Source organism: Limulus polyphemus, unplaced genomic scaffold, assembly GCF_000517525.1.
Source record: "Limulus polyphemus unplaced genomic scaffold, Limulus_polyphemus-2.1.2 Scaffold595, whole genome shotgun sequence".
Taxonomy (NCBI): domain Eukaryota; kingdom Metazoa; phylum Arthropoda; class Merostomata; order Xiphosura; family Limulidae; genus Limulus; species Limulus polyphemus.
In genome coordinates, this window is record NW_013666205.1 from 192,523 (window position 1) to 219,147 (window position 26,625).

The following is a 26,625-nucleotide window of genomic DNA, read 5'->3' on the forward strand; positions in this document are numbered from 1 at the left end:
TTACACGATCAGTTTGCTACATGCTGGTAAAGTTTAGTTAAAATGTGTTGTACATATCGAAATGAAGTGTAAATAAATACATGAATAGTATAAAAATTATGGATTTTTTTCCATTTTCTATAAAAACCATATTATTAAAAAACACAAGTTTTACATCACTGTTATTTAGTAGACTATTATTTAACTGAGGAAGTTCCTTATATTTGGCAGGTTTCAAATTATTTTAAGATGACATTCTTACACAAGTATTTTTTATTTTATTTTGGTAGAAACTGAAAACTAAACAAATAAATAACTACTGTAGACCACTCACCCAGAACTTAAGTGTGTAGGGAGAGAGAGCCAAACAGTCTTTATCAGACCCTACAAGTAGTGTAGGAATAGGTTGTGGTTCACACTGATCTTCAGTTCCTGAAATAAAGTGGCATGACCAATTAATCAAAGTGAGCTAAAATCTGACTAAATGTATTTTCATTCTAAAGAAAAAAGAAGTAAAATTACTAAAACAATTGTAACAAAACGTTAAAGAGACAAATGGTTCTAACTCTGTTCTTTCTGTGAGAAAATAGTTTGTGATTTATTTTTCTCTCACAAAACATGATTTAATGTTGGACCTTTAATCAAACATTTTGTTAATTTGATATTTAGAATAATTTCAATTAGATCCATGCAGTTGCAATATAAATATTGTAATTCGCAGGCTTTTCTTCTTCATCAAATAATCTTGAAAAATAAGTAATTTTTAATATGAGTAAGGTATAGTCACATGCACTGCATAAATAACAATGTATGACACAGAAAACAAATTTAAATGCTACAAATAATGCAAACTGTATGACAAACTTTAACTTTCCTAGTGGAATTTTGTACATTCTATAGGCACTAGGAAACAAAATTATTAAGATCCATTGAAAAATAGCTTTCGTGGTAGAATTCTGTACATTCTATAGACACTAGGAAACAAAATTATTAAGATCCATTGAAAAATAGCTTTCGTGGTAGAATTCTGTACATTCTATAGGTACTGGGAAATGGAATTATTAACTCTTTAAACCTGTAATTTATTGCACATTCTACTTGTTAATCTGAAATTTGTTTCAAAGCAAACGACAATGTTTCGTGAAACTTCCGGTCTAGTTATAAAAGGTGGATAATAACATGGTTTGGATTAGTTTTCAGCCAAAGAGACATAAATGTTATCAGATGCTGTCTCCATCCGATAGTTAAATTGTGATTTTCAGCTGGATGCTGGCAGTGTCTGCTTGGGTTTAAGGAGTTAAGTTTCATTAATAATAATTTTCCTGGTGGAATTCTGTATATTCTATAAGTACTGGAAAACAGAATTATTAAGTTCCATTGTATTAGTAGTATTAAAAGTACCAATTTATTTAATTCCTGCTTTTTTTAATATCCTTCTACTTAAATTTTAGTCCTTAGATAGAACAGTAAGTTTCAGCTTTAAAGATATATGGATGGCTCTATCAAAAAGTGAAAAAAAATACAACATACTAATAAACTTGTCTGTAAACAGACCACAAGCATTATAGATTCCTCACAAATCACATTGCATTTTGAAAATAAAGGTACTTTGTAGAACTCTGTAAGTACCTTTTGAACCCTTCAAGATTTTAAGGAGAAGGTACATTTTTTAAACTCCAACTTCACAAGAAATAGAATCATACATTCTGCATTTCTAGTCAGAATTCAGCTAGTGTCTTATTTAGTTGAAACTAGGACAAAGTTCCATAAAATGTTATTCCTTAAGACCAATCTCAAATGCTTACCAAACCTCAATCAATTGCTTGCTCCTCATTGGAAGTTTACTTTCATAAACACTTTGTTTATATTCTTTTTGACTTCCAACAGTTTAGTTAATAATAATAATACACTACACTATTTATGTCTCCATAACAAGAAATTTTTAAAAGAACACTACCTCTGCCTGCAAGTCTATGAAACTGTCTCCATGTTAAGGGCCCAGATACCGTATAAGCTACTTCAAATAATCCCTGCATGATCTTCTTCTGTACTGCTTCTTGAAGCAGAGGTTGAATCATCCGCAGTAAGCGAAGGACATCCTGGTCACTGGCTGGCAGTTTACCTAGTGAAACACAAATAATGTGAAACTTTACACAAAAATAATCCTTATTAATTGGCTAGAATAAGGAGAAAAAAATGAACAGCTTCAGCCAGAGAGCATCCTAGTCACTGAGTGCAATTTACCAAGTGTTAGGTAACAAATATATAACCTCTGAAAGAAAGGATTCTAGTAGCTGAATGCAATTTACCAAATGTTAGGAAACAAATATACAACCTCTGAAAGAAAGCATTCTAGTCACTGAGTGCAATTTATCAGGTGTAAGATGGCATACTAGTAATTAAATGAAATTTAGCAGTTGTAAAAAAACAAATATACAGCTTATGTATAACCTTGTAACCATGGAACTATACACACTATAACTCTTAATAATAAGTGTATTTTTATGATATTTAGCAAGCTTTCAGTAAACATTACAAGTCTGTTATACACAAAAAATCAGATTTTTTTAATGAAGTATTTTTTTTCTAAAAATGTGTCTATAAATTTATAATGCCTTTAACAACACAGTCAGAGTGTAAGATGATTGTCATGCTAAGAATAAAAATGTTTATCATCTTATAGTTTTTATGTTTCATTTGTATAATCTCTTGGGTCTCCTAAATGAACATCAAATGTTTTGCAATAAAACTTTATATTTCATTTGTTATTTTCTCTTCCTTAACACTAAATATATGGGCTTTGGTTGATTTGACTGACCTTGTAACCACCATAAAAAAAAATATGAAAAAAATCAAAATTACCTCTTTTTTTTTTTCTTTCCAGAATGATTGCACATTGTAAGAAACAATTACACACTCTTTATTTTTACAGCTCAAGGTGATAGATTTTTCATTTAGTTTACAGTTGCACTTATAGACACTTTCAGAGTAATGCAATCAGCTATTTATTACACAGACAGATTTGTGTAAGCAAAAGATCAAGTTAACAGCAAATACTTGCTGAATTACACAGTTGTGCTTGCACTAAGCTTGTGCTACATGATTATTTTTTCCAATAAGTTTTCTTATCTAATATAACAGGTTTTTAATTTTTACATTTTAGTTACTTTTATAACCATAAATAACGTACTGTTACGTCTCCGTTTGTTAATTGATTTTCCGTAACTTTGTTCCGACGAACTTAAGCGACACAAGTCTTTACTTAATAAAACTGGTTTATTCTTCCCGAATATAACTTTACGATACACTTATTTCAATATTCGCGTTAAAACAAACACTATAACGAACAAACGTTAACTTCAACAATACCCTGTGGCTGCAGTTCAATTACTCACTATCTACTCACACATTACCTTACCGCGTCACATTGTCCCCTCTTATATATATCCGCCTACCCTATATCTAGTAAGAACTAGAACATTCGCCAAAATACAGGATAATTCTAGAAAGTAGAGAGCGTGAGAATCACATGATCTTGATGACGCAACAGTACATAAAAAACAAGAAATTTAGTAGTTACTGCTAAAATCTTGTCTTTCTCAAGTTTTTGCAATCTTATAATAGAATTCTATGTGAAATTCTAGATTTAAATCTTAATAGTGATAGTATGATCTCAAAAATTATTATTTTTTAATTCTAAATACCTTTTCAATGAGGGTTCCAATCAGGCAAAGAAAGACACTGACAGCAAAATGTTCAAATCTATCTATTCCAATGGATTCAGACTCCATCTCATTCAGAAAATTTAAAACCTCTCTAACTATTGGTTGCAATTACTCCAACAGCAAATGTCAGAGAGAATTATTGACATTTTCTGCAAATAGGATGTTCTTGGAGTGGCATGACATGTGGCTTTCAGCTTATTGCTTATATCTCCATAAAATAAAAATTAGCTTGTGGATGTGAATAATATAAGTGCAAAATTTCTCATAAAGTTAGGAGGTCATATATATGGGTAAACATTCAGTGCAAAATTCAGAGTGAAGAAGTGTCATATCATAAAAGCCAGTGAAGCTCTAGAAATTTAAATATTTCCTCTTGAAATTGAGAAATTAACACTTATATAATATTAAAATTTCAATTCTAAACTACCTTTTGATCCCATATATATTGATATACATTGAGAATAAAGTTATTCAATTAAATGTTTAATGTAACTGTGTAAAACCATAGTAACGTGTGTAACTTGGCCCACCCACGCTGCAAGGGCCAAAGCAATATTTTCTTATGTGTGTGTACATGTTAACATATCCATACACTGACACAGAAATCATTATACTATTTTTCCACTTGCATCTGTATAGAAAGTATTGAAATATTTGAATTAACATGTTTATACATTTATCAAACAATCATGCTACTGAAAATATTTTCAGGTTGTGAGATTGACCAATTACACTTACAAGTTACTAAGTTGTAAACTCTAATTACACATACAGAACATGACTGCCTAACTTTGTTGGAAAGTGTGTGGGGAGGGGTATGTGCCTCTTCTGCCCTACGTGTTAGGTGCTTATTAAATAGGACACATCATACAAGAAATTAGTCCTGCTGATGAAACATCTACAATGTTTATAGATGAATTACAGTACTACACCATCACAATATACAATTGCACTTGTTAAAGCTATGGCAGCTGGCCCAGAAACACACATTACCAAAACATGCTCATCCCTAAAAATGATATTACAGTATTAGCCCATTAAAGTGTCAAACTTTTCATTTTGTTCTTACATAAAGCTTTTCGTTAAATTAAGTAAAATTGCTACTAAGTAAAACTTTTAACTAAAAGTACTGAAACCATTTTTATTCTGGTATGGTTCTTGGTTCTAAACACAATGACAAACACTAACAAACTACACATACATGAACACAATAGCATTACACAACTTCTGTAATAATTAACTTCTCCATCTCAAGAGCATATGATAGTCTGAAATCCCAACACTATTAACCCTCTGGATACCGATCGGTCAAAGTGCGCATGTCACGATGTTTTACAGTTATACTCAAAATTTAATTAAATGACTTTATTAACAAATATATGCTAATAAACTTGGCATCAAAATGTAGTTTATAATCCAAATTTCTTGATTTCAAAAGGAAATATTTAACTAAATTGTTAATCTTCACTTTTCTGTATTACATGACAGTTCTTAGTTCTGAATTGCTCAATTCAGATTTCCTTTCCATCCCTATAAGATTTTCTTAGTGTCCTGGGAAGTACACACTTATAGGTTAGATATCCCCAAGCTAAAATGTTAATTCATGGTGTTTAGCCTTCTTAGTTTATGGAGATATAAACAATAAACTGATGATCACATGTCACATCCTTTGTACAACATCCTGTTTTCAAAAATAGTCATGAATTCTCTCCAACATTTGCTATTGGATTACTTGTAACCAACAGAAATTACAGATTTCAATTTACTGAATTCATAGTTCCCTCAAGCTCTTGGAATAAGCAGATTTTAATATTTTTGCATCATTTTCTTTGTTTACCACTTGAGATCGTATAGGAATTATTTAATTTGTTTCTAGCTTAGTATGAAAGCCAGAAAATTATACTAGTTTTAGGGCATTCTACTTTATGTTCATGGCAATATTTCATATTCTATATTGCATATCTGGATTAAAACATAATAATTTCTGAAATCGCATTATCATTATTAAGAATTAGGGCTAGTCTTTGACATCAACTTATACCATACAGGTACAAAAGCTTGAAAAAAAGACAAGGTTTCAGTCACAAGTACCAAATTTTTGGGCTTTTAAGAATATTTTTTGTTTATTGTTATAAAAGTGACTAAAATGTAGAAATTTAAAACCTGTTAAGTTAGCTAAAGAAAAAAGTAAAAAAATACTCATGATCAATGATAGCACATGCCAAGCATAAACAGGACTCGTAATTCGACATGATCAAGCTGGTAACTGAATCCACTGTTAGTGTACGGACAATAACACATAAAATACAAGGTTTAGTAAAAAAACTTCTGATATTCATTTAGGAGGTTTTAGAGGTTACATAAATAAAATTTGAAAACTGAGAGATCAAAAAGTATTTTAATTCTTAATATAATATTAACCTACACTCCGACTGACTCATTAAAAGAAGCTTCATAACCTTTACTACAAATATTTTATTAAAAAATCTGATTTTTCCTGCACAACAGACTTGTAATGTTTACTAAATGCTTGTCAAATTTTATGAAGATACACTTACTACATTCAAAGTTATAGTATGTACAGTTTCATTATTACATGGTGGTTACAAGATCAGTTAATTCTGTCAAGCTGCGCATGTTCATCTTTATCTTCCATCTTTATTCTTTCCTGCCCCTAGCATCTCATGTGTTGCTTGATAAACAGTACATTTTCCTAATATAATCTCAAATATCTGATGCATTGAATTATAGATTATTAAGTAAACATCACATATTCATTTATTACCTGACACAAGTTCAACTATTTCTAGAAAAAATTCATTCATAACAATATTCTTGGAAAGCCTTACCCGTGCCATATTAATATTATTAGTTACTATAAATTAAACATTCTACATTTCCATTTTTTTTAAATTAGTGTTCTTTTCAAAACCTGTTATCATCAAATTACTGATGATGTGACTGATATTAATGTGTCTTTTTTTTTTGTACAGGTAAATAGGAAGCAAAAAAAAGAGTCTAAGGCACATGTACAAATTCAAAATTTATAATTTAGTTACCTGTCTATTATATTCTAATGTGTGTGTGAATATATACAGTAATACCTCGAAATAAGATGTCTTCCTGGAGCTTCATAACTTACCATTTCATACTTTAAACACTTCATAATTTACCATTAACTTCATTTATTATATATATTATTTCAAAACAAGTAGATTGTGTGTGCCATTTGTTTATTGAATTTTATTGCCAACAACTCACAGACACCTATGGTAAAGAATCCTGCCCAACACATAAAACCTGACAGCCGAGAAGAATGTTAACAAACAATATATGACCCTCTCAATGTGCAACACTAAAAATCCATATCTTATTATAATATTATTCTTATTTATATTGTACTGTAGATCAATACATTTATTATTCATTTCAGTGTATGTATTTATTTTAATATTTTTAGCTTTCTGTGTCAAATAATGGGAAAAAAATCAAAAGTTACTTATAACGAAACTTTGCTTATCAAACATATGCTTATCGAGATGTTACTGTATAAATATATATAAACATTTATTTAAAACCATCAAAATAAGGTAGTACGTATCTTCATTTAGTAAATTGATATAAATTACACATGTAACCAAAATCCTTTGTTGTATATGCATACGAGTACTGGCACTTTTTTTCTTCCTGTTATTACCTATTTTGCACAAATTTACTCCAGAAACTGTTATTATAAAATAAATGTTTTTAGCTATAACCTAGCATTGGGTAAAAACAAAACCTGAATCTTAGAAAGAAAACACTGGACATTATCTACAACAATAACTGCCATTATAAAATCTGATAATAAAAAAATTAGAATCTAATGACTGAAATAAAGTTAAGTAAGCTTTTAAGAATTTAAATTTGGCTAAAAACAGGTTTCTTAAAAACGAATGACAAAAACATCCACCTAATAAAATAATATTAACCAAAATGTACTGAATTTAAAAGCATCCTTTATTACATATTCAGAAGCTCACCTGACAAAGAGGGCCACTTATGAAGACAAGATGATTTGAGCCTTTCATCAAGTTTGTTATTATTGATGTTATCCATTAGCTGGCAGGCACTGTCCAAAGCCAGGAAACAGATGTGACACTGGTCCATTAGTTCTAAGTGATTCCAAAAAGCTATTGGATTACTAGCACTTCTCAGCTGGACTGCTTTGTTCAGCCATGAGTAGGCAGACTGAATTGTTTGACACTGGTCTCGAATCATATCCAGAACATGGTGGGGTATTCGATTTAGAGCTGTTATCTCTTTGGTGTCTAATGTTTTTGTTAAATGCATTGCTCCATTTACCTGGTTCACTTCCCTTCTGACTGAAGGTTCTAGTAAAGTTTTCAAACCTTTCCGATGATGATGTATGGGCTCATATGGAACCCCTGTTACCTCAACTTCATCTTCGTAAAATAAACCTGAGTGGTAACTGAGATGTCTGTTTACAACTGCACTGAACCCACATGTACATTTGTACTGAGGTTCATCAGTAGAAAAAGGCAACATGGAGTCTAACAGGTAGATCCCTGTGTCGGCACCTTTGATGTTCATGTTACATACACATAATGTACAACTAGAAAAGTTGTGGTCCTTGAAAAGGTTAAACATGGAGTCTGAGAGGACAAGATTCACTAACAAACTATGAGCTTCTGGGACAGAGGATACTGTACTGTTGTCAATAGAATTCAAATGTTTGTTCAAATAGGAAGATGCATTTGATGCTGGTGACTGCAATTCGTAATTCATAGGCACTGACCTCTGGTCAGACTCAAAAGTAAACAAGTGCTCACCTTCAGAGAGAGGCAGTGATGAATTATGATACCTAAAGTAAAAAATTAATAAGTTGATTTACCAACAGAAACAAAACAATAATAAAGTTGAACGCAAACTTATGACATCAATACTTCAATCAACATGTGTTAAACATTACAGGCCTAAATAAAACTGAAATGTTAAATACTATCTATCAGTCATTCAGTATGACATGCTTTTAGCAGTCTCTACAGAAAAATTATCCAGTTTATATGTTTTTACAAAGTTCAATTCTAAAAACAGAAGAAACCTTTTCTGATAACATCTATTTCAGTAATTTTAAGTATCACACAGATACTATATTAATTTCTTTCATTAGCACTGTTTTCAATGAAAAAAAAAATTAAAATGCAGAAAGATAAATAGAAAGAAAGATTACATGAAATACAAATAATTTATAGGTGCAACCTCAAACATGAAAATATTTTATCAGAAAACAAAACTTGTTCTAACAAGCCTAAAATTACTAATCTGATCCAATTTCACTGAAGTAAACCACAACATAAAACTACTAGTCTAATCCCATTTCACTGAAGTAAACTACAGCATAACACTACTAGACTGATCCAATTTTACTGATGGGGAAAAGTTGGTTTTCTTGCATCAGACTAAACTCCTTAAAAAAATTAAGTTTTCTGCTACTACATATGACAAGGGTTAATTGCACTTTATAAGAATGAGGTACCATCTTTGTATTTTTTCAATTTGATGGCCATGTTTTCACATTTTACCTCCCACACCATGAAGGATGATGACATTAGACTCAACATCTTGGTAAACTTTTCACAGATCCTTCAATGTATATGGACATCAGCTTCCAAGTTTGTACTTAAGCAAAACAATGAAACACCAGAAGTAAACATTTTCCTAAACTGAAAATGTATTTCCGATAGATACCTCCACATAATAGCTTTTCTCAATTAGTACTGCCCTCTCTCAGTGCAAATGTTCAATGCTTGCCACTAGCCTTACCCCTCCCACTTCTGCATATCCATATGTAAATGATTATCCAGCAGCTCTCCACCAATAGGAGTGTGACACAACCCTATCTTAACCAGTGCCACCTCCACATTTGCACTTGTTAATCACTTCAAGATTGGTCAGAAGATCTACACCAAATAAGTATCATTAATGTTGACAAATGGATACTAAGGCAGCAATGAGATTAGCTATGTCAGGATCTTTTTATTCTCCACGTTTCGACTACAAGTCTTCTTCAGGAGATTACTGAAGAATACTTGCAGTCGAAATGTTGAGAATAAAAGATCCTAACATAGCTAGTCTCATTGCTACCTTAGTATCCAGATCTACACCACATATCACCAGAAGTAGGAAGGCTGGGTGAGAAATGTGAGAAGAGACAAGTATCTATCGGAAATTCATTTTCATCTTAGGAAAATGTTAATTTCCGATATGATATCTTACCTCTTCTCACAAAATAGCTAAATTCCCACACTGAACTGGTGGAGGGACGAGGAAAAAAATCCTCCTTTAATAAGCACCCAAAGAGAGATCATGAGGTGTGAAACCAAAAAAAGAAAATATCACACATGAGTGGGAGACCTCACCACGTTAGATCCAGGTATACTCTTTGATGTCTGTGTCGCTAACAGAAATGGCAGAAAAACATGAAGGAATCCAATAATATGTATTTCCAAGTAACAAGACCCCTGGGTGTTGAGTGGCTAAGGCACAACAGACCGTAGTGGTAGTTCAACCTCATCCAACACCTGACAGAACCTGGAATTGTACATCAGGTCCATGGTAAGAAGGGTGTCATGCCATCGACACATATGATTCTAATCGTGACCAGGCCATCTCCAACTAACACCAGACCTAATGGGAATGTACATCCAGATGATGGTAGGAAGGAGGAATGCCACAGTGGGAAAAAGCCGTTAATATGGTGTAGAGCTACAACCAAAACCTGGCAGTATCTGGAATTGTACATCAGGTCCACGGTAGGAAGTGCTATATGCCATTGACACCAACAGAATGCCACTGCCCTACTATCAACTAAATGGTATGATGCATTACTCAGGAGGACAGGCCTTCATGGTCCACCACCCTAGCAGCTAGAAACTGATAAATGGCAAAGACTCCCATACTCCACTAGAAGAAAAGAGGGAAAAATACAATGAAGAGTCCAGAGGACCATACTACCGGAGGAGTTGATCAACCAACACCCAGTGAAATCTGGAATTGTATGTCAGGTCTGCAGAAGGAAGAGTCTCAATGCCACAAAGCATCAGAGATGGGCAACAATTCCTGTTTGCTTTACTCGTGTGTGTTCATGAGTGTACAGTCTGGGACAAACATATTTATGAAGCAAAAGACCACCAGAGAGAACTACTAGTGGTCCTACGGAACACCCCATCTCTACAGTGTATGTAACAGAAACCTGTGACGTAATTGTTTCAGTATAGATTACAATTGAATGAAGACGCATAGCAGCATCTTGAATTATACATCAGGTCCTCAGTAAAAGAACTACAACGTAAATGATATCAAGCATGATCACAGGATGGACAGTGCAGATTTTCAATGCAAAAAATAAGTATACCTGGTCAGGCCCCACTCACCACAGAGTGGGATCCACAATAAACTAGCAAAAAGGCCCCCATAAGTAAAGAAATAAAAAAACATAGTAAAGAGAAATTAAATCTGTAGTATAAAAGAAACCAATGACAAATTTGCAAGCAAAAACAAGCACATCTGTACAGTACTACTACCAATAAAGAAGAGATTAAAGAGAGTAAATGTGGAGATATTCCCAGTTTTATCACAATTGTTATTTGGGGCAGAGATTTTTTTCAAGTAACAATAGTCAACTCTTTGTAAATAAGAGCATTGTTTCCCATTGGCTTGTGGAGGTGGTTTCATAGCTCATTGTTATTCTAAATACTTTATAATGCAAGTTTTTTCCATACAGAACAATGAAAGATATACACCATTTAACAATCGTTCTATATAAATATCCTTCCTCATAAAGGGTTGTGACGACAATCTTCAGCCACACAGTTACCCATGGTGACATTGTACAACCAAACTTTCATGAAGCTGCCATAAACCAAATATATGTAGCTGCTATAGCATCACAGTTAGCATCTATTTTGCCACACCAAGATATTAGAATACACAAATTATTCTTGTTAAAAGTCAGTTCACCGTTCCACTAGAAAATGTTCACGAACACTACTATATTGGACGTTGTATTAAATGTCATTAATAAAAATATAAATAATTGGGATCTGCAAGCTTCTACTTCATTCTAATGTTATAACACTCACAAAAGTTATAGCCCAATGTTTTAAAGAATGTCCTTAACTTTCACATTTAATGTTTTAAGACAAATGTTTTATTTACAAATATTTTTTATAAAAATTACATAATTATGCATTACTGGTATGATACCAAGTATTAAGGTCATGGATTTAATGCTTTATGAATTCTGCTGGTATGAATGTACAATGGTACCAACATATTTTTTTCACAAATTCGTAGTATAAATAAATTAAACTTCTAATGTAAGTCACTTAGTCTTATCTCTAACAATTCTATGGTATCCCAACGTTCAACATTTATAAATATAAAAAAAATATCAGATTTACTGACTACAAGCAGTTGCTAAAACCTGGAAACACCTTAAATGTCTGGCAATCTCATCCTCAAAGCTCAGTTTTATTAGTGCAAGTAAGTCTACATATCTTAAAATATTACCTTGATGATGGCCGGTCTACAGGTGAGGATGTTACCAATGATGAAAATGATGGAGGATGAGGCCATCCAGGCTTGTAGATGCAGTCTGATGAAAAGGTGACAATTGGTTGTACTGAGCTGGGAAGGTTGTTTAAAGGAGCATAACGTGATGAGCTCACAAACCTGTACTGAGTAGGACGTTTGTACACGTACGACCAATCCTAAAGGAAAATACGTGATTTTTGTTTTTACTACCATGTTGTCAGAAATTGTTTCTATCTATCTATCTCAACCAATAACGTGGTTTCAACAGCCACTTCTGTCAAATTTTTCTTTAGAAGCATAGGCTGAATGACCTATCATATACATTTGAGATCACTTTGAATAATCAGATGCATGATTTACAAATATAAATGTTAAATAGGGAGAAGTTCCAATATTATTTTATAACAATGGTTAGGCTTATCATGACTAAAATGTTATAAATTTCAATCATCCTTTTACTGCTTTGTGCACTATTTTACAATCAAAACAAAATACTATCAATTTCACAATGTGGAGGTTAAGGTAACCTTTAAAGGAAAATTATGTAACTTATAATAAATGGTTAGCCAAATAAAGAAAAAATTTTGGTTATCAAAACTTTTACAAACAATTTGGAATCTCAAATCTACTCTCTAGTAAGTGTCAATAATCTTAAAAAAAAAAAGACAAAATGATTAGGCATTTTTCAGACGTGATTTAATTCCCTGATATCTGTACCTACATAACAAAGCATATTTATTTTAGCTAAATGACTGATTAAATTAAATTTTTTCTCAAATACTTTAATTATAAAATTTATACTTTCCTAGACTTATCTTTATTCATATAAAAATACATTTCTAACAATAAAACTTATCAGCAAATAAGAAAAACAAGATGAAAACTTTTAACTGTAACACAAAAAATGATGTGCCAGTTTCCAGTTAAATAAATGAAGTAGTTATTGCAGATAGGAATTCTTCTGTGAAGTAATTTAAGGTCAGTGATACATAGATAACAGCAAAGCATGACCAAACTAATTATATATCTTAAAATACATTGGCAAAACACTTAAGCTAAGTAATAAGGTCACTATATATTTCAAACTGTACAAATGTAAGACTACTTACTCTAACAGGTTCAAAGCCAGGGCTTCCATAATTTGGATAAATATCTGTCCGATCTCTAAGAAACAAAGAATCTGTACCATCCATTGTAGTGATGTCACCACCTCCCATGGGTCCAGAAGGAGAGGGAGTAGCTAAATGTTCTAGGGATGGAGGAGTGGGAAACATAGTTGCTAATTCTGCTGCCCCTAAAATAGATAGGTCTCTCATTTCAACATGATATAACAAATTTAAACTTGAACTGTCTATAAAATTTAACTAACATCTTACTAGAACATTCGGTTATTGATTCAAACCTTATATTGTGAACACACAACAAAATAAAATAGATGTAATAAATAATTAGCAAAAATTAATTACTTTGGTTTGTTGGTTTTGGGATATTCAAACTAGGCTACTTAAGGGCTATCTGTGCTGGTCATACCTTAGAGACCAAAAGGCAACTAGTCAACAGTACTAGAGCTGGGTGATTAGTGGAGTTTCCTAATCAATTAATCATTAGGTTCATTAATAGATTACATTCAAGTAACTGATTATTCTCACATGAGATTAATATTCCCATTTTCAGCTTAGTTTTGTTTTTTAAAAGAATTTTCAAACTACCCTTAATTTAATATGGTAGACATTTTCAGGCACAATTATTTAGGTTTAAGTTACATTTTAAACCCTAAATTGTTGTACAAGGAAATGTATCATACATACAACATAGTACAAAACCTCAATACCTTTCCATGGGTTTCTCCCAACTTATTTTCACAAGAGTAATAAAACCAAATAAAAATTTTTTTTTAATGAAATTAAATGTTCTTAGATTTCATGTGATAAAGCTAGTTGGTGTTTCTGCTATGAAAAATGCTGCCCCCTCACAATACTAAAAGTTTTACAGGTGGCAACATAAAATTTCATGGCCATTCATCTGACACATCACCACTCTTAAATTAAAATGATAATACATACATATAGTTATGGAGGAAAAAATACGGTTATGTAGAAAAAACATTCCTTTTAGCAACCTAACTTTTTTTAATTAAACAACAAATGAAAGTTGCCTTTAACACTTTCTTTTAAAAAGTTGTCCAAATATTATTATTTTTTTAACATCATATTCAAATCAAAATATTTTTCATCATGAAAATGTAGCAAAAATGTGATTACTGCACTTGATGTTTGCCGTCAGGGAATATAGCTGCATTTTTTCCGAGCCTTAGGTAAATCCATTTTCCCTTGATGCTTTTTTCACAAAACCAGTGAAACATTTTGTCTGTGTCATCAACACAGTATACATAGCCACACAGTATTTTTCACATTGATTGTTGTAGAATCATTTTATTTTCTTACTAGTTGAATGCTTTGTTACTTGTAGTTCAATCCCTTTCAGAGTCACCTGTCTGCCACAGCTTCTCAGACTCCTCGGACAGCTCCCCACCTATAATTTCTTTTTCACTTGTTTCTGCATTCTTGAGAAAAGCTGCTGGTTAATGTTTAGCAAGGCATTTCAACCAATAAGCTAAAAGTTTTGTTGGAATGAAAGGAGGAGAACATGTGCCAATAGTCAGGAAACACTCAGTCAACCACACACATTCAATTGCATGTGCCTTCAACACTTTCCAGACCAGCAGAGTAACACTGTCACCCCCATTTGCTTTGTTTTTACATTTAAAATGTTAAACCTAATCACACAAAATTTGATACACACTTTGTAGATGACATTTGTGCTTGATTAAAACTAAATAATCTGGTTTGGTATTTGTATAACATTTTAGGTTGTAAATTTTCAGAAATTGTGTTGTGAAATGCTGCTTTTAAAAAATACTTCCAGTCATCATAAAAGTTTTTAATTGTGTGCCTAAAATCTTGTACATGTATCCAATAGAGCTATTTCTTCAATAAAATTATAACTGTTATGTCTGTGTTGTTCTAGTAACAGCATATCCATTTTCCATTTGTTCATACAAGTTCTTACATAAAATGAAGGCAACTACTACAGAATATAAAAGAAATGAATAAAACTTTTTTTTTAATATTAGTGATCAAAAAGTTCCATTTTATATGTCCAGTCAATTCGAACTTACTTTATTTTCATCAGTTATTTATTTGTACCTACCAAAGCATTTATGTAGCCATAAATATAGCATAAAACAACAATGACAAGTAAAAGCATTGATTGGTATAAACATAACCTGCACTCATATCCTAGGCCTAATCTGACATATGTGATATTTTTCCAATTATACTTTTGGTCAAGCACAATTCCACTCTAATAACGATCATTTGTTTCTAATATCTAAAGAGTTCTTATACCTGTATGTATTGTTTGAGTTACAATAGTTTTATTAATAAACAAAAATAAAAAAGGTTTTGTATCATCTGAATAATTTACTGTCGCAGAACTCTTAGCTTACTGTACTCACAACCCTAAATATCCTTACTTATGTCTTCTCATATAACAGTATTCCTGTGGCTTTTTAACAGACATTACATAAGACAAAAAAATTATCATGAACTCTTTATAGCATCAAAAGAAGCTATAAAATATTCCAAGGTTTATGGCTTGTTCCTAAGTTTTTTAAATTTCTTATATGAATCCTATGTACTCCACTATAAGAACTTCTGCTAGTCACTATCTCAGAAACCAAATGTTACTGCTTAACCCATCTTATTTACTTTAAACTGACAAATATAACCAAGAATTTTTTCAATTCAATCATTTTTAGCTTTAACCTTGGTTCTATCTTGTTCTGAGACTAAGATTTATTAATTAATGTCCAACCCACTTGGTGTGACATCATAAAGCCTCTCTACACACGGTTTTGAAATAAAATCACCGACAGAAAAAGAAAATCACATGAGAAACAAAAAAAATGAATAAGTCCATTCCTAAGGAATGACAGTTTCTGAGTAAATATAAACCAATACCTTAGGACAGGTAGAAAAAATCTAAAAAAGATTTATAAGGGCATTGTTTGTAGCTGCGCAGAGATCAAACTTTAAATATTTGTTTACTTTTTTGGCAAATTACACTAAATAAATTTTGCAAATTTACAAAATATTAATTCTTTCATAATCTTGAATAAAAAAAATGGTTAAAATAGTTAATATTAGATTTTTTACTGAAATTTTGAAATTTGGTATGCACTCGACAGCAGAAAGCTTCTCACTGGTCGTAATAGGGTTAAGGGTGTAGTCTAGAGGCACACTCACTTGCTCTTGTTAGTGACAGTCAATGTTTCTAGCTGCCGTCACAGAACTTTTGCTGTCAGTCAAAGTCACCGACGGCTTCGGTCTCTGCCGCTTAACTACCTTTTGAAACCGTTGCTGATGGGTATTTACCAGTTAACGGAAATGCTGCTAGCAATGATTTTTGTCACATTGTGTGATAGATAATTTATAATTCAGTGAAAACAAATTCACTCCGATCCTAAAAAAACAAAGATATAAAACGTTTACTATTTGGCAGAAAACGTTTGATGATACTAGATGACCTCTTTGCAAAGATTAAAATGATTCATAAGGTGGAAATCGATGTTTTATATGAAATACTAAATTCATGATAATACCAAAAAATCTTCAATTACCAATGTTTCAGAAACTCTTTCTCATCCCATCATCTGCATGAAAAATTTTAAAAATAATTAACCACTTTATATGGATAAAAACATGCTTTTAAGCAAGAAGTTAATACAGAGGGAAGTTTAGAGGGAACACAATAAACTAATGTATTTAAGTTGTACAGTACAGGCTGTAAGAAACTGTTGAAACATTGTGTGCTGAGGAATAAATACATCAAACAATTTAAAGCTTACTGTACTAGGTAGACAGTATTTAAGAAGCATGTGACAACAGACATATTTTTCAGTGCTTCCTATCTAGCTAGAGCTAGTTGTAATTAAACAAAAGTCTTATTCCTGTATACAAGTTAACATCATTAGATCATAACAGGAATAAGAAGATTAATGACTTAACGATATTACATACTGACAGAATGTAATTAGTTTACGTTTAGTACTTTCTGACAAACAAAATTAAATGAGCTGATTATTCAGAAAGTAGCCATTTTCTGAAATTGAAAATGTATTTCCAATAATACTTACCCCCCACTGACACTTATAGCTATTACTCAACCTCCAGGGATTCATCTTTGTCCATCTAAGCATTGGTCTGATTTTTTTTCTCACTTGCTTCAGGCCTTTATACCCCACTCAACTGCCCTTGGAGATATTTGTCTTGTGATACTCTCTACCTACATCAATACACCCTCTATCCTGGTACTGTATTTACCTCATTGAGATAATTTTATCACTTTTTTGAGACTGACACAATCCCAGTCTCTAGCACCAGCTCTTAGTGGGGAGGAAGGGTGGGAGAGTGTCAGAGGAAGAAAGAATTATTGGAAATACATTTTCAATTAAGGAAGATGTTAACTTACAAAACATATTTACTCCGCTGACACTTACAGCTAGAATCCCACGTTGAGAAGGTGGAGGGTCCAGTGAAGGCATTATCCATACATAAAGCATCTTCATAGATCAAGGGTATACCAAGATAACATTGGTACCTGAGTGGGGGAGCCACACTACATCCAGAACAGGTATGCTCTTCACCCTGAACTTAGTTCCTGTATCAAGGATGGAATTGTACATGAGTGATTATCACTGTAAGCCAGCCCCAACCAAATAGCTGAGGTTGAACTACCCGGAGTTGGAATAAAAGGGTCCTCGTCCCAATATCTCATGTTGGTGGTTAGGGTAATTGGACCACAACATTACATAAATATATATATATATATATATATTTATGTGTGGATCCTAATCTTATCCATAGAGAGATGCATTCTGAGCAATCACAATTACGATAAGAAAGTAAGCAACACTGAACCAGACAAACCTTATCCTCCACCTGAAGATGCCTGAAAGTTCCTGTCAGTGTGAAGCCTGACAATTTTCCCCATAATAAGCCCAGACCATGAAGCATTGCCTTTGGAAGAGCAAGAAGGACTAAAACAATATGTAGGGAAGCCTCGTCATCCCTGTAATTCCTGACTGTTGGTACATGTAGCCTAGCTATGAAGCGAGACATTTATGAAGAGATGGAACTTTGGATGAGGGGTCAGTATAGGAACCCATAGCTTAGTAGCATCCGGACTTAACAACCCCCAAGAGAGAAGAATGATCCAGACTAAGGAAACTGGGGAATCCAGTGAGTCTATGATTCCTCATTTGCATAAAGACCATGTAAAGGATCACATGTCCCAAAGGCATTAGGGATTCAATTGAGCTCAGATTCCTAGAAAAGAAAGAACCAACTGTGTAGTGGGAGAAAAGATGAGTAAGAGTCGGTTTCCTGTTCCATAGTGCGAAGCCAGATGTGAGTCAGCTAAGCCCGACTGAGAGACAAGATGAAAAAAATATCCAGACTGATGACATATTGAATTGAAGCAAGAATAGATGTCTCAGCTCTGAGAATGAAGCCTGCCTTGGTGGGTTCTGAAAGTAGAATCCAGATGTGCTGTTCTGACAATAGAGGAGATGGTGCCAGCAGTAACCATTCACTTATGTAATGGTGTGTGTGTGCACAGAGCTGTGGAATGGATGTGCCAAGAAAAAAATTCATATGAATCGGCAGAACCCATGTAGAAGCCTATGCTAGTCCAAAGGTAAAAACCTTGAACTGCAGTATCTAGCCCTTGTGTGCAAAAAATGCTGATAGTGGTGGGATGCCACCACTATGGCAATGTGCACTTAGGCACCAAGTACAAACTTGGGCATCCACAATCCCAGTAAAAAATGTCAACACAGTTTGAGGAATGAGTAACCTATGAAACTTGGAGAATTGAGGCCTGGATACAGATGAAAAAGAATGATGATGGGACACCAATCTCCTGTCTTTCTAGGCCCAAGAACCAATGGGAATAAAACCCTGGAAGAACTAGCACAACTCTCTCACTACCCCCAGACCAGCCAAACACTGATAGCGCTAGCCCTAGAATTAAATTCCAATTAATGAGGGTCTCTAGAAGATAGAAATCCTATAGGATGGGTGGATAACAGTGGTGAAGATCTGACTCAAGGACCTGTATGCTCTTGGATCTATGGGTAAGGGTACCCCATGTCCAAAAATACTGAGAGTCTATACCTCATAGACCATGAAAGCAGACAATAAGCACCAATGCCACTGGTGGTGATCCAACTGAATAGCAGAACCCGTGGATAAAGACAGAATATATTCTGGGTACCAATGTAGCGAGGGGCTGATGTCGGGGGTTGGGACTCTCGAATAGAAGCCAATGAAATTTGAGATGCCAATGACAACAGGGATGAGTGTAGAAGCTGACAATCAAACCAAAGTACATGTTAACAATGGTTCCAACTCGTCATCAACAAAGGTGGTGAACCTGAGATGCTTCCAACAATTGTAGTATAAGGAAAACAAAAGGTTAGAGTTGTAAGTCCTTAGACATTCATTTAAAAACTGAGTTAATTAATATTGATTGAAAAAACATTTAATTAGGTATGTTTATTTTGTGAGAGCAAAGCAATGTTGGTCTATCTGCTGCATCCAGTACAAGGAATTGAATCCCTGATTCCAGTGTTGCAAGCTGGCAAGCTCACCACTGTCCCAAAGGGGGACTGAAAAGCCAACAGACAAAAAAGGTGCAGGAAAAAGCAAATCTAAATTCTCTCCAGAATGTCGAGGATCACCCTCAATTGCAGCCTCAGAGCTCCCTGAAGGAGCACCATGGAGGAATAAGGTTATTTACAATCTCAACTGAGAGTGCCCCCCCCTCCCCCCAATTGTGGTGCTATGCTAGATATTAGATGTGGGATAGGAAAGACATGATTTACTTCCATGCCAGAAATAATAATCTGAGAATTCATACCGCTGGTCAATCGAAAAAGAAAAATACTCTTTTTTTGTTTTGTTTTGAGATTCATCAAAATATAATTGTACAGAAATCAACTAAGCGGCGGAAAAATTGCAATCAAGGAAGGTAACTATCACAGCACTTCTTTAGAAAACCCGTGTCTAAATGCTTTGTTTGGAAAAAGTGATAAAATTATCTGAATGAGGTGCTTATATACAGTAGAGAGCACATTGGTATAGGTGGAGAGTATCATAGACAAATAAATATCGTCAAGCGAAATAGAGTGGGGTATAAAAGACTGGAGCAAGTGAGAAAAAATCAGATCAATGCTTAGATGGGCAAAGATGAAACCCTGGAGGTTGTGTAATAGCTACATGTCAGTAGAGGTATGTTTTGGAATCAAAATTTTTTCTCAGCGAATAAAGAGTATTAACTTGTCATAGTTGTTTTTTATTAAAGCAATCTCACTCTTAGTAATACTAGTTATATTTGTAGGTTGTAATAAGTGAGCAATATATTAAGTTAAAGCTTCATTACTGTTTAGATCAGCCAAGGTAAACACAAAAAATAGGCATCACTGTGACTATTTATACAATAAACGACCACTATGCCACACCTTCACATTTGTGAGTTATGTACATACAATACCATACAGTCATACTAATTGAAGTAGCACTAGTTATTGTGTCATACACGAGTTCAGTTCAGTTGGTATATATCTAAAGCTGAACAAACTTATTTAAGTTATGACAAAGCTACTAAGCTATCAGTCACCATCTCTAATTTTGAACTGCCAATCAGGGAGAAGACAACTGGCCAACAGCACTCATTGTCAAACTCTTGGGCATTATAATGCGATGGTCAATCCTATTAGTTGGTAATAAGTAGCCCAAGAATTGGCAATGGATGTTGCTTGCCAGTTGCTTTCCCTCTGGTTGGCAGTTCAAAATTAGGGAAAGTGGCAGAGAGCCTTTAATAGTAGCTTTGCCATAACTAAAAAAACAACAACAAATATAACACCCCCTCCCCCACAGCAACAGAAGAAAGCATGTTGGTGGCAACAGGAATTGAACCCGAGATCCTCAAACCACAAGGCAACCACCATAATTGCCGCGTCATGCAGGCCCAAAGCTGAACAAACTTGAATTAATCAAAGTAAAAATGAGAAATCATAATGGCAATGTTTTGACTCCTTGGATAGTTGGAATGATGAAAAACAGTAATAACTGGAAACACTAATTTCGAGTAAATGATTACTATCAAGACATTATCAATTTAATTATAATTTTGATTAATTAATACTTTTACTGGCATTTATCAACATTATCAATGCTCATAGATAATGGATTTATCAAGTTAATCACCCAGCTCTAGATAGCACTCACAGCTAACTCTTGGGTTACTCTTGTCTGATCAAATACTGGGACTTGACCATTACCCTTATAACACACCCAAAATCCTAAAGTGTTGAGAGCAATTATAGTTTTTGGCAGTAACAAGACTTGAACAATGGACCTGCAGATCCATAGATCATTATACTAACCACTAGGCCACGTTTGGCCCTAGCTACTTTGGACTTTTAGATGGATTTTAAAATGAAATTAAATTGTCTTTGGCCTAATATAATACTTCTTAAATTGTACGATAACTATCTTTTATAATATATTTATAATCTTGAAAAAATGTTCATGATTTCAATATAAATTGATAGATTTATCATTTACACCAAAGGTAACTTTGTCAACTCCAACATAAGTAAGTATCTTTTCTATTACAAAATTTCATCCTTACCAACAGATTTACATAATGATATATTTCTTAGTTTCTGAGTAGTGTATTTTAGAAACACTAATATTTATAATCAATCAAACACAAATAAGGGGTTTCTATACTAACCAAGAATTCCACCTGTATTATATGTATTGTTCTTACTGGACTTTCCAGACTGTTGGTCGTCACTATTAATCATTTTAGGTGCTCCAGGAGTCAGCTGGATATGAAAAGAAATTAACATACTGGCTTTACCATTTCAGATCATCATGATAATATTTTCTCAAAGAAACTAGTCAAAATATTTCAAACTTTTATGAAAGTGAAAAGAAAATCTTCTGACATTCTTTTTTCTGAACTCATTGTTACATTTTCATAAAATATATTTTTTATAACCATTCAAATTTATAAAGTATTTGATAGGCTTTAACAACAGAATAAACTATCAGGTTAAGTGGTATAATGAACACTGAAATTTCAAAGTTATATTGACAATAAAAAGATTACCAAGTACCGCCAAGTAAATTTTTATCTTTACTCTACTGTCTTTTGCTTTTAAAACATTTCAGAAGAGGTCCAAGTAGACATCCAAAAGCAAAAATTTGGGCAATATGTAAAATATTTGACATGATGGATACTAGACTAGTTTTTAACTTGACTTACTAAACGCTTTAACCTTTTTATTCACAAGTAGGACCTTAAAGAACATTATTAGTTACTCATTGATCAATTTTTAATGTTATGAAACAAAAATAATTCGTTAGCAAAAAAAACTCAGTCCAATAATATGATATCATACAGATTTGTTATTGAAGAATCTAAATTACCTACCAAATCACCATTGCTGTCATCAGATGAACAGCTATCAAATATGTTCTCCAAGTCTCGTCCAGTGAGTTGGAGGTGCTCCACTTTTGTAAAGCTGGAACCTTGAGTGCGTGGTGTAAGTGGGGATGTCACCGATGAAAGTTCACTTACTGAATTACTTTTAGGCTGATCTAAGACTGTGGCTTCTGATGTTGGGGCTGGTACTACTTGTTCTTTTGGCTTTTCTTCTTCCTGGAAGTATATTTAGGTTTTCATCAGAACACAGATTAAGCTATAAGTTACATGGAAAAAAAAAGTACTTATGTGATTATATATTACTTTTTACCTATGAAGTGACATAATCTTAAATTACCAGTGGTAGGTGTCCTAATGAGGTTTGTTTTGGGGTAAGGACCTCCTCTCCCTTTTTTGGGAAGCTATAGATGTAATTGGAGATAATGGAGGAGCTGGATCAGTACATTGGGGCCTCTATAAATCATTAGGAGGGCCTTTACACGATTGAAGAGTGTGCAGGTATTTTACATTAGTCCCACTAATTACTGCTTGATCCCCTATGTATTTTACATAAAAAAAAATACTTATGTAATTATTCAGTGTCATACAAAATGTAGACCTCACCAGTTCAGGGATAAGAAGAGACAAAAAAGAAAAAAAATTAAAAGCATTTTGAATCCAATGCTAGGCACTGGTAGAGAGACCCAGGAGCATGCTCCTGTCTTGTTTCGTACATTTAAAAGATATGATGCCTTTAAATTTACAGTAAATTAGCCAAATGTGGTTAATCATTTGAACAGCTCTGTGTTTTTTATTAGTTCCATGTGTCTAAATTTTATAGGGCAACCCTGTGAAATATAGTTTATAAACTTCTTGAATATTACACATAAAGCTTTTCCTGATAAATCAACCTTTTAAATTCTCCCAGCTTTTGACTTCACCCAACAACAAATGTAATTTTTAGTTCCTTCTCCAACCAGTACCATTTCAATTTGTTTTTTTACCAAACTATCAGCTTATCTTTCCTTTGTTTCATCATGTTGCTCAATAACCTTTGCCACTTTTTACTTTAATCCTGTCTCTAGATTAAACTGCCATATAAATTCTAAATGACTGTTTTCGGGAAAAATCCACTTTGTAAACACATTTCATAAACTTGTGAAAATGTATTAATGAGATTTTGATTGGTCAAAAAACAAATGCTGTAGTAATATGCAAAATATCTAAACACAGAGAATACATCCCTGTTGTGTGAAACTAAAATATGATGGTGCTTATTTGCAAAAACTCAAGTTTAGTGTGTTAAGTTCCTGAGTGAATTGTTGCTGAATTCATGAAAACATTCAGAAACATTAAAAATTTCAAAATTCAATAACTGGCAGAAAATTCTCCTCCATATTAACAGTGAACAGTATAAAAACAAGGCAATAATTTAAGGGTTAAATGAGTCAATGAAAATACATTCAAAACAAAATCCAATACAGTAATTCTTCTGGCAACAAAATAGTTTTGTTCCATGACATCACTTTGTTACCAGAGGTAAATATAACATTGGAGATATAGGGATAATTTCCAGGACTTCAGAGAAGGGGGTGCAATAAATAAACATCATTAAATACAAACAAAAATAAGGTTAAAATGTGACTGAAAACAATATGTATACAAAAGAAATACATATTAAAAATACATTAAACAAGATAATAAAATAACACTTACCACCGACTTCTCTCGGAGCTAGCATTATGTTACCACCACTCGTATTTGCATTTTAATTTCCAAAGAGATGGATTTACTCTGCACTTTTTGCCCAGTAAATCTACTAGCACTACACTAGATGGTCATTTGGATGTCATAATGGGAGTAATAAAATCAATTTATCACAGCAAAAAAAAACATGGTAACATTACCAATAAGAGAAGCTCAAGCAAATGGCAGGCAGGAGAGGGAAGACTTGCAAAGCATGCTGCTGATTGGGCAGACTCGTAAAGCTCTTCACTGATTGGTTGCTGATAATGTAAACAAAACCCACTTGGTTGCATTTACAAGGCATGTGTAGCATTTAAAATTTTACTCTTTTAAATCACTTCCTATGATTTCTGAAGATTTCTTTTTTTTTTTCGATTTTTTTTTTTTGCAAAATTAGGGAGGCGAAGGGGCCCTCCATGGCTGAATTCATTATAAAGGAGCTTCGTTCCCAGAGGATTCATTAACAGATGTATTAGCATATAATAAAAACTTTAACAATTCAAAACCTTTTATTTATAAAAACTGAATATTCAATTAAAGCTCCGTTAGTTTATATCGACCTATACAGAAGTTACTTTCAATTCTCAGTTTCACATAATATAACCAGAAGAGTGCCTTATAGTGTATCTAAACATTACTCACAGAATACTAAAATATTAAATAAACTATCACATACAAAAATTTTATTTGGATAACACATGGCATAAGTGATTTATGATACTGCAGCTACATATGTACAAATACTGCCTGCAGAATGCCCAATAGTATTAATCTTTCCTACAAGAATTGGGTTACCATCAGTTCTGTTTTACCCAATGAAAAGAACCAGGATATTACAACATAGTCAAAATCTAAAACTATTAACTTTTCATACAACATGCAGGTTACTGTCATTTCTGTTTCACCCAACACAAAAACTATGATATTACAGCAGTCAAAACCTAAAACTGTTAATCTTTCATACAACATGCAGGTTACTGTCAGTTCTGTTTCACCCAACACAAAAACCATGATATTACAGCAGTCAAAACCTAAAACTGTTAATCTTTCATACAACATGCAGGTGTGCGTGTTTTCTTATAACAAAGCCTCATCGGGCTATCAGCTGTGTCCACCAAGGGGAATTGAACCCCTGATTCTAGCATTGTAAATTCTAAGACTTACAACTGTCCCACCAGGGGACCAACAAAGAGGTTACTGTCAGTTACATTTCCCTCAAAACAACAATGATTTTACAATTTTTTGTACCGCCATGCAAAATATTGAGGTTCTATTAGAACTTAACTTTTTAAAATATTATTATGAATATGATAAAAATAACCAAGTTTACAAAATTAAAAACCCTTCAACACTAAGACTATTAATGACAAACTTACATTAGAAAACTCATTAATATTTCTACAAAATTAAATTACTGCAACCACTAACCTTACATACAATATCCATTTTAACTCTGAATGTTGATCCACTTGAAGCAGGATTCACTTTGTATTCTTCAAACTCAACATTAAACTCATAAGGATCCTTTGGTTTGGCAGGCAAAGATTCAGTTTCTTCAGACTGTTTTGGACCAGGACCAGGTCCCAAAAAGGGGTAGGGACTAATTGGATTGTTGAGATTTTCTTGCTTGCAGCAGGAATCAGATCCTGTCCTTTTTCTCCTTTTATTGGCTGGAAGATCCCTAGAAATTGAAAGAATAATAATAATACAATCCAATAATCAATTTAATTGACCAGTTATGTCATACAAATTATGTGTGTTTAACACAATAACCAATAAGTGTACCATGAATGATGTTTTATCTCAATAAAGATATAAAAGTTAACATTTTCATACACTGAAAGTGTATTTCTGATACATGCTTACCTCTAATATAATAGCTTTTCTTGACTTGTGCTGCACTCTATTTACACAATTTTTACTTGCCAATAACCATGATACTCCCACCTACCCTCACATGATATAGATGTGCTGTAGTTTGCAAGTGAGCATGCAACAACTCTCCACCAATAGGAGT

At 33.2% G+C, this 26,625-nt stretch overlaps 1 protein-coding gene across 2 annotated transcripts in view; it reads right to left on the bottom strand.

Annotated features, from left to right (window-relative positions):
• Positions 1-26,625, bottom strand: part of LOC106459339 (mediator of RNA polymerase II transcription subunit 13-like) — an 80,897-nt gene that overhangs the window by 14,374 nt on the left and 39,898 nt on the right. For both annotated transcript variants that reach the window (XM_022385817.1, XM_022385816.1), the window contains exons 10-17: positions 26,037-26,289; positions 22,872-23,099; positions 22,167-22,260; positions 13,412-13,596; positions 12,279-12,478; positions 7,727-8,568; positions 1,937-2,101; positions 314-411 (exon numbers count right to left, since the gene is read on the bottom strand). In XM_022385817.1, coding sequence (XP_022241525.1) covers positions 314-411; positions 1,937-2,101; positions 7,727-8,568; positions 12,279-12,478; positions 13,412-13,596; positions 22,167-22,260; positions 22,872-23,099; positions 26,037-26,289 — 2,065 coding nt within the window. The remainder of the gene's footprint in view (positions 1-313; positions 412-1,936; positions 2,102-7,726; positions 8,569-12,278; positions 12,479-13,411; positions 13,597-22,166; positions 22,261-22,871; positions 23,100-26,036; positions 26,290-26,625) is intronic.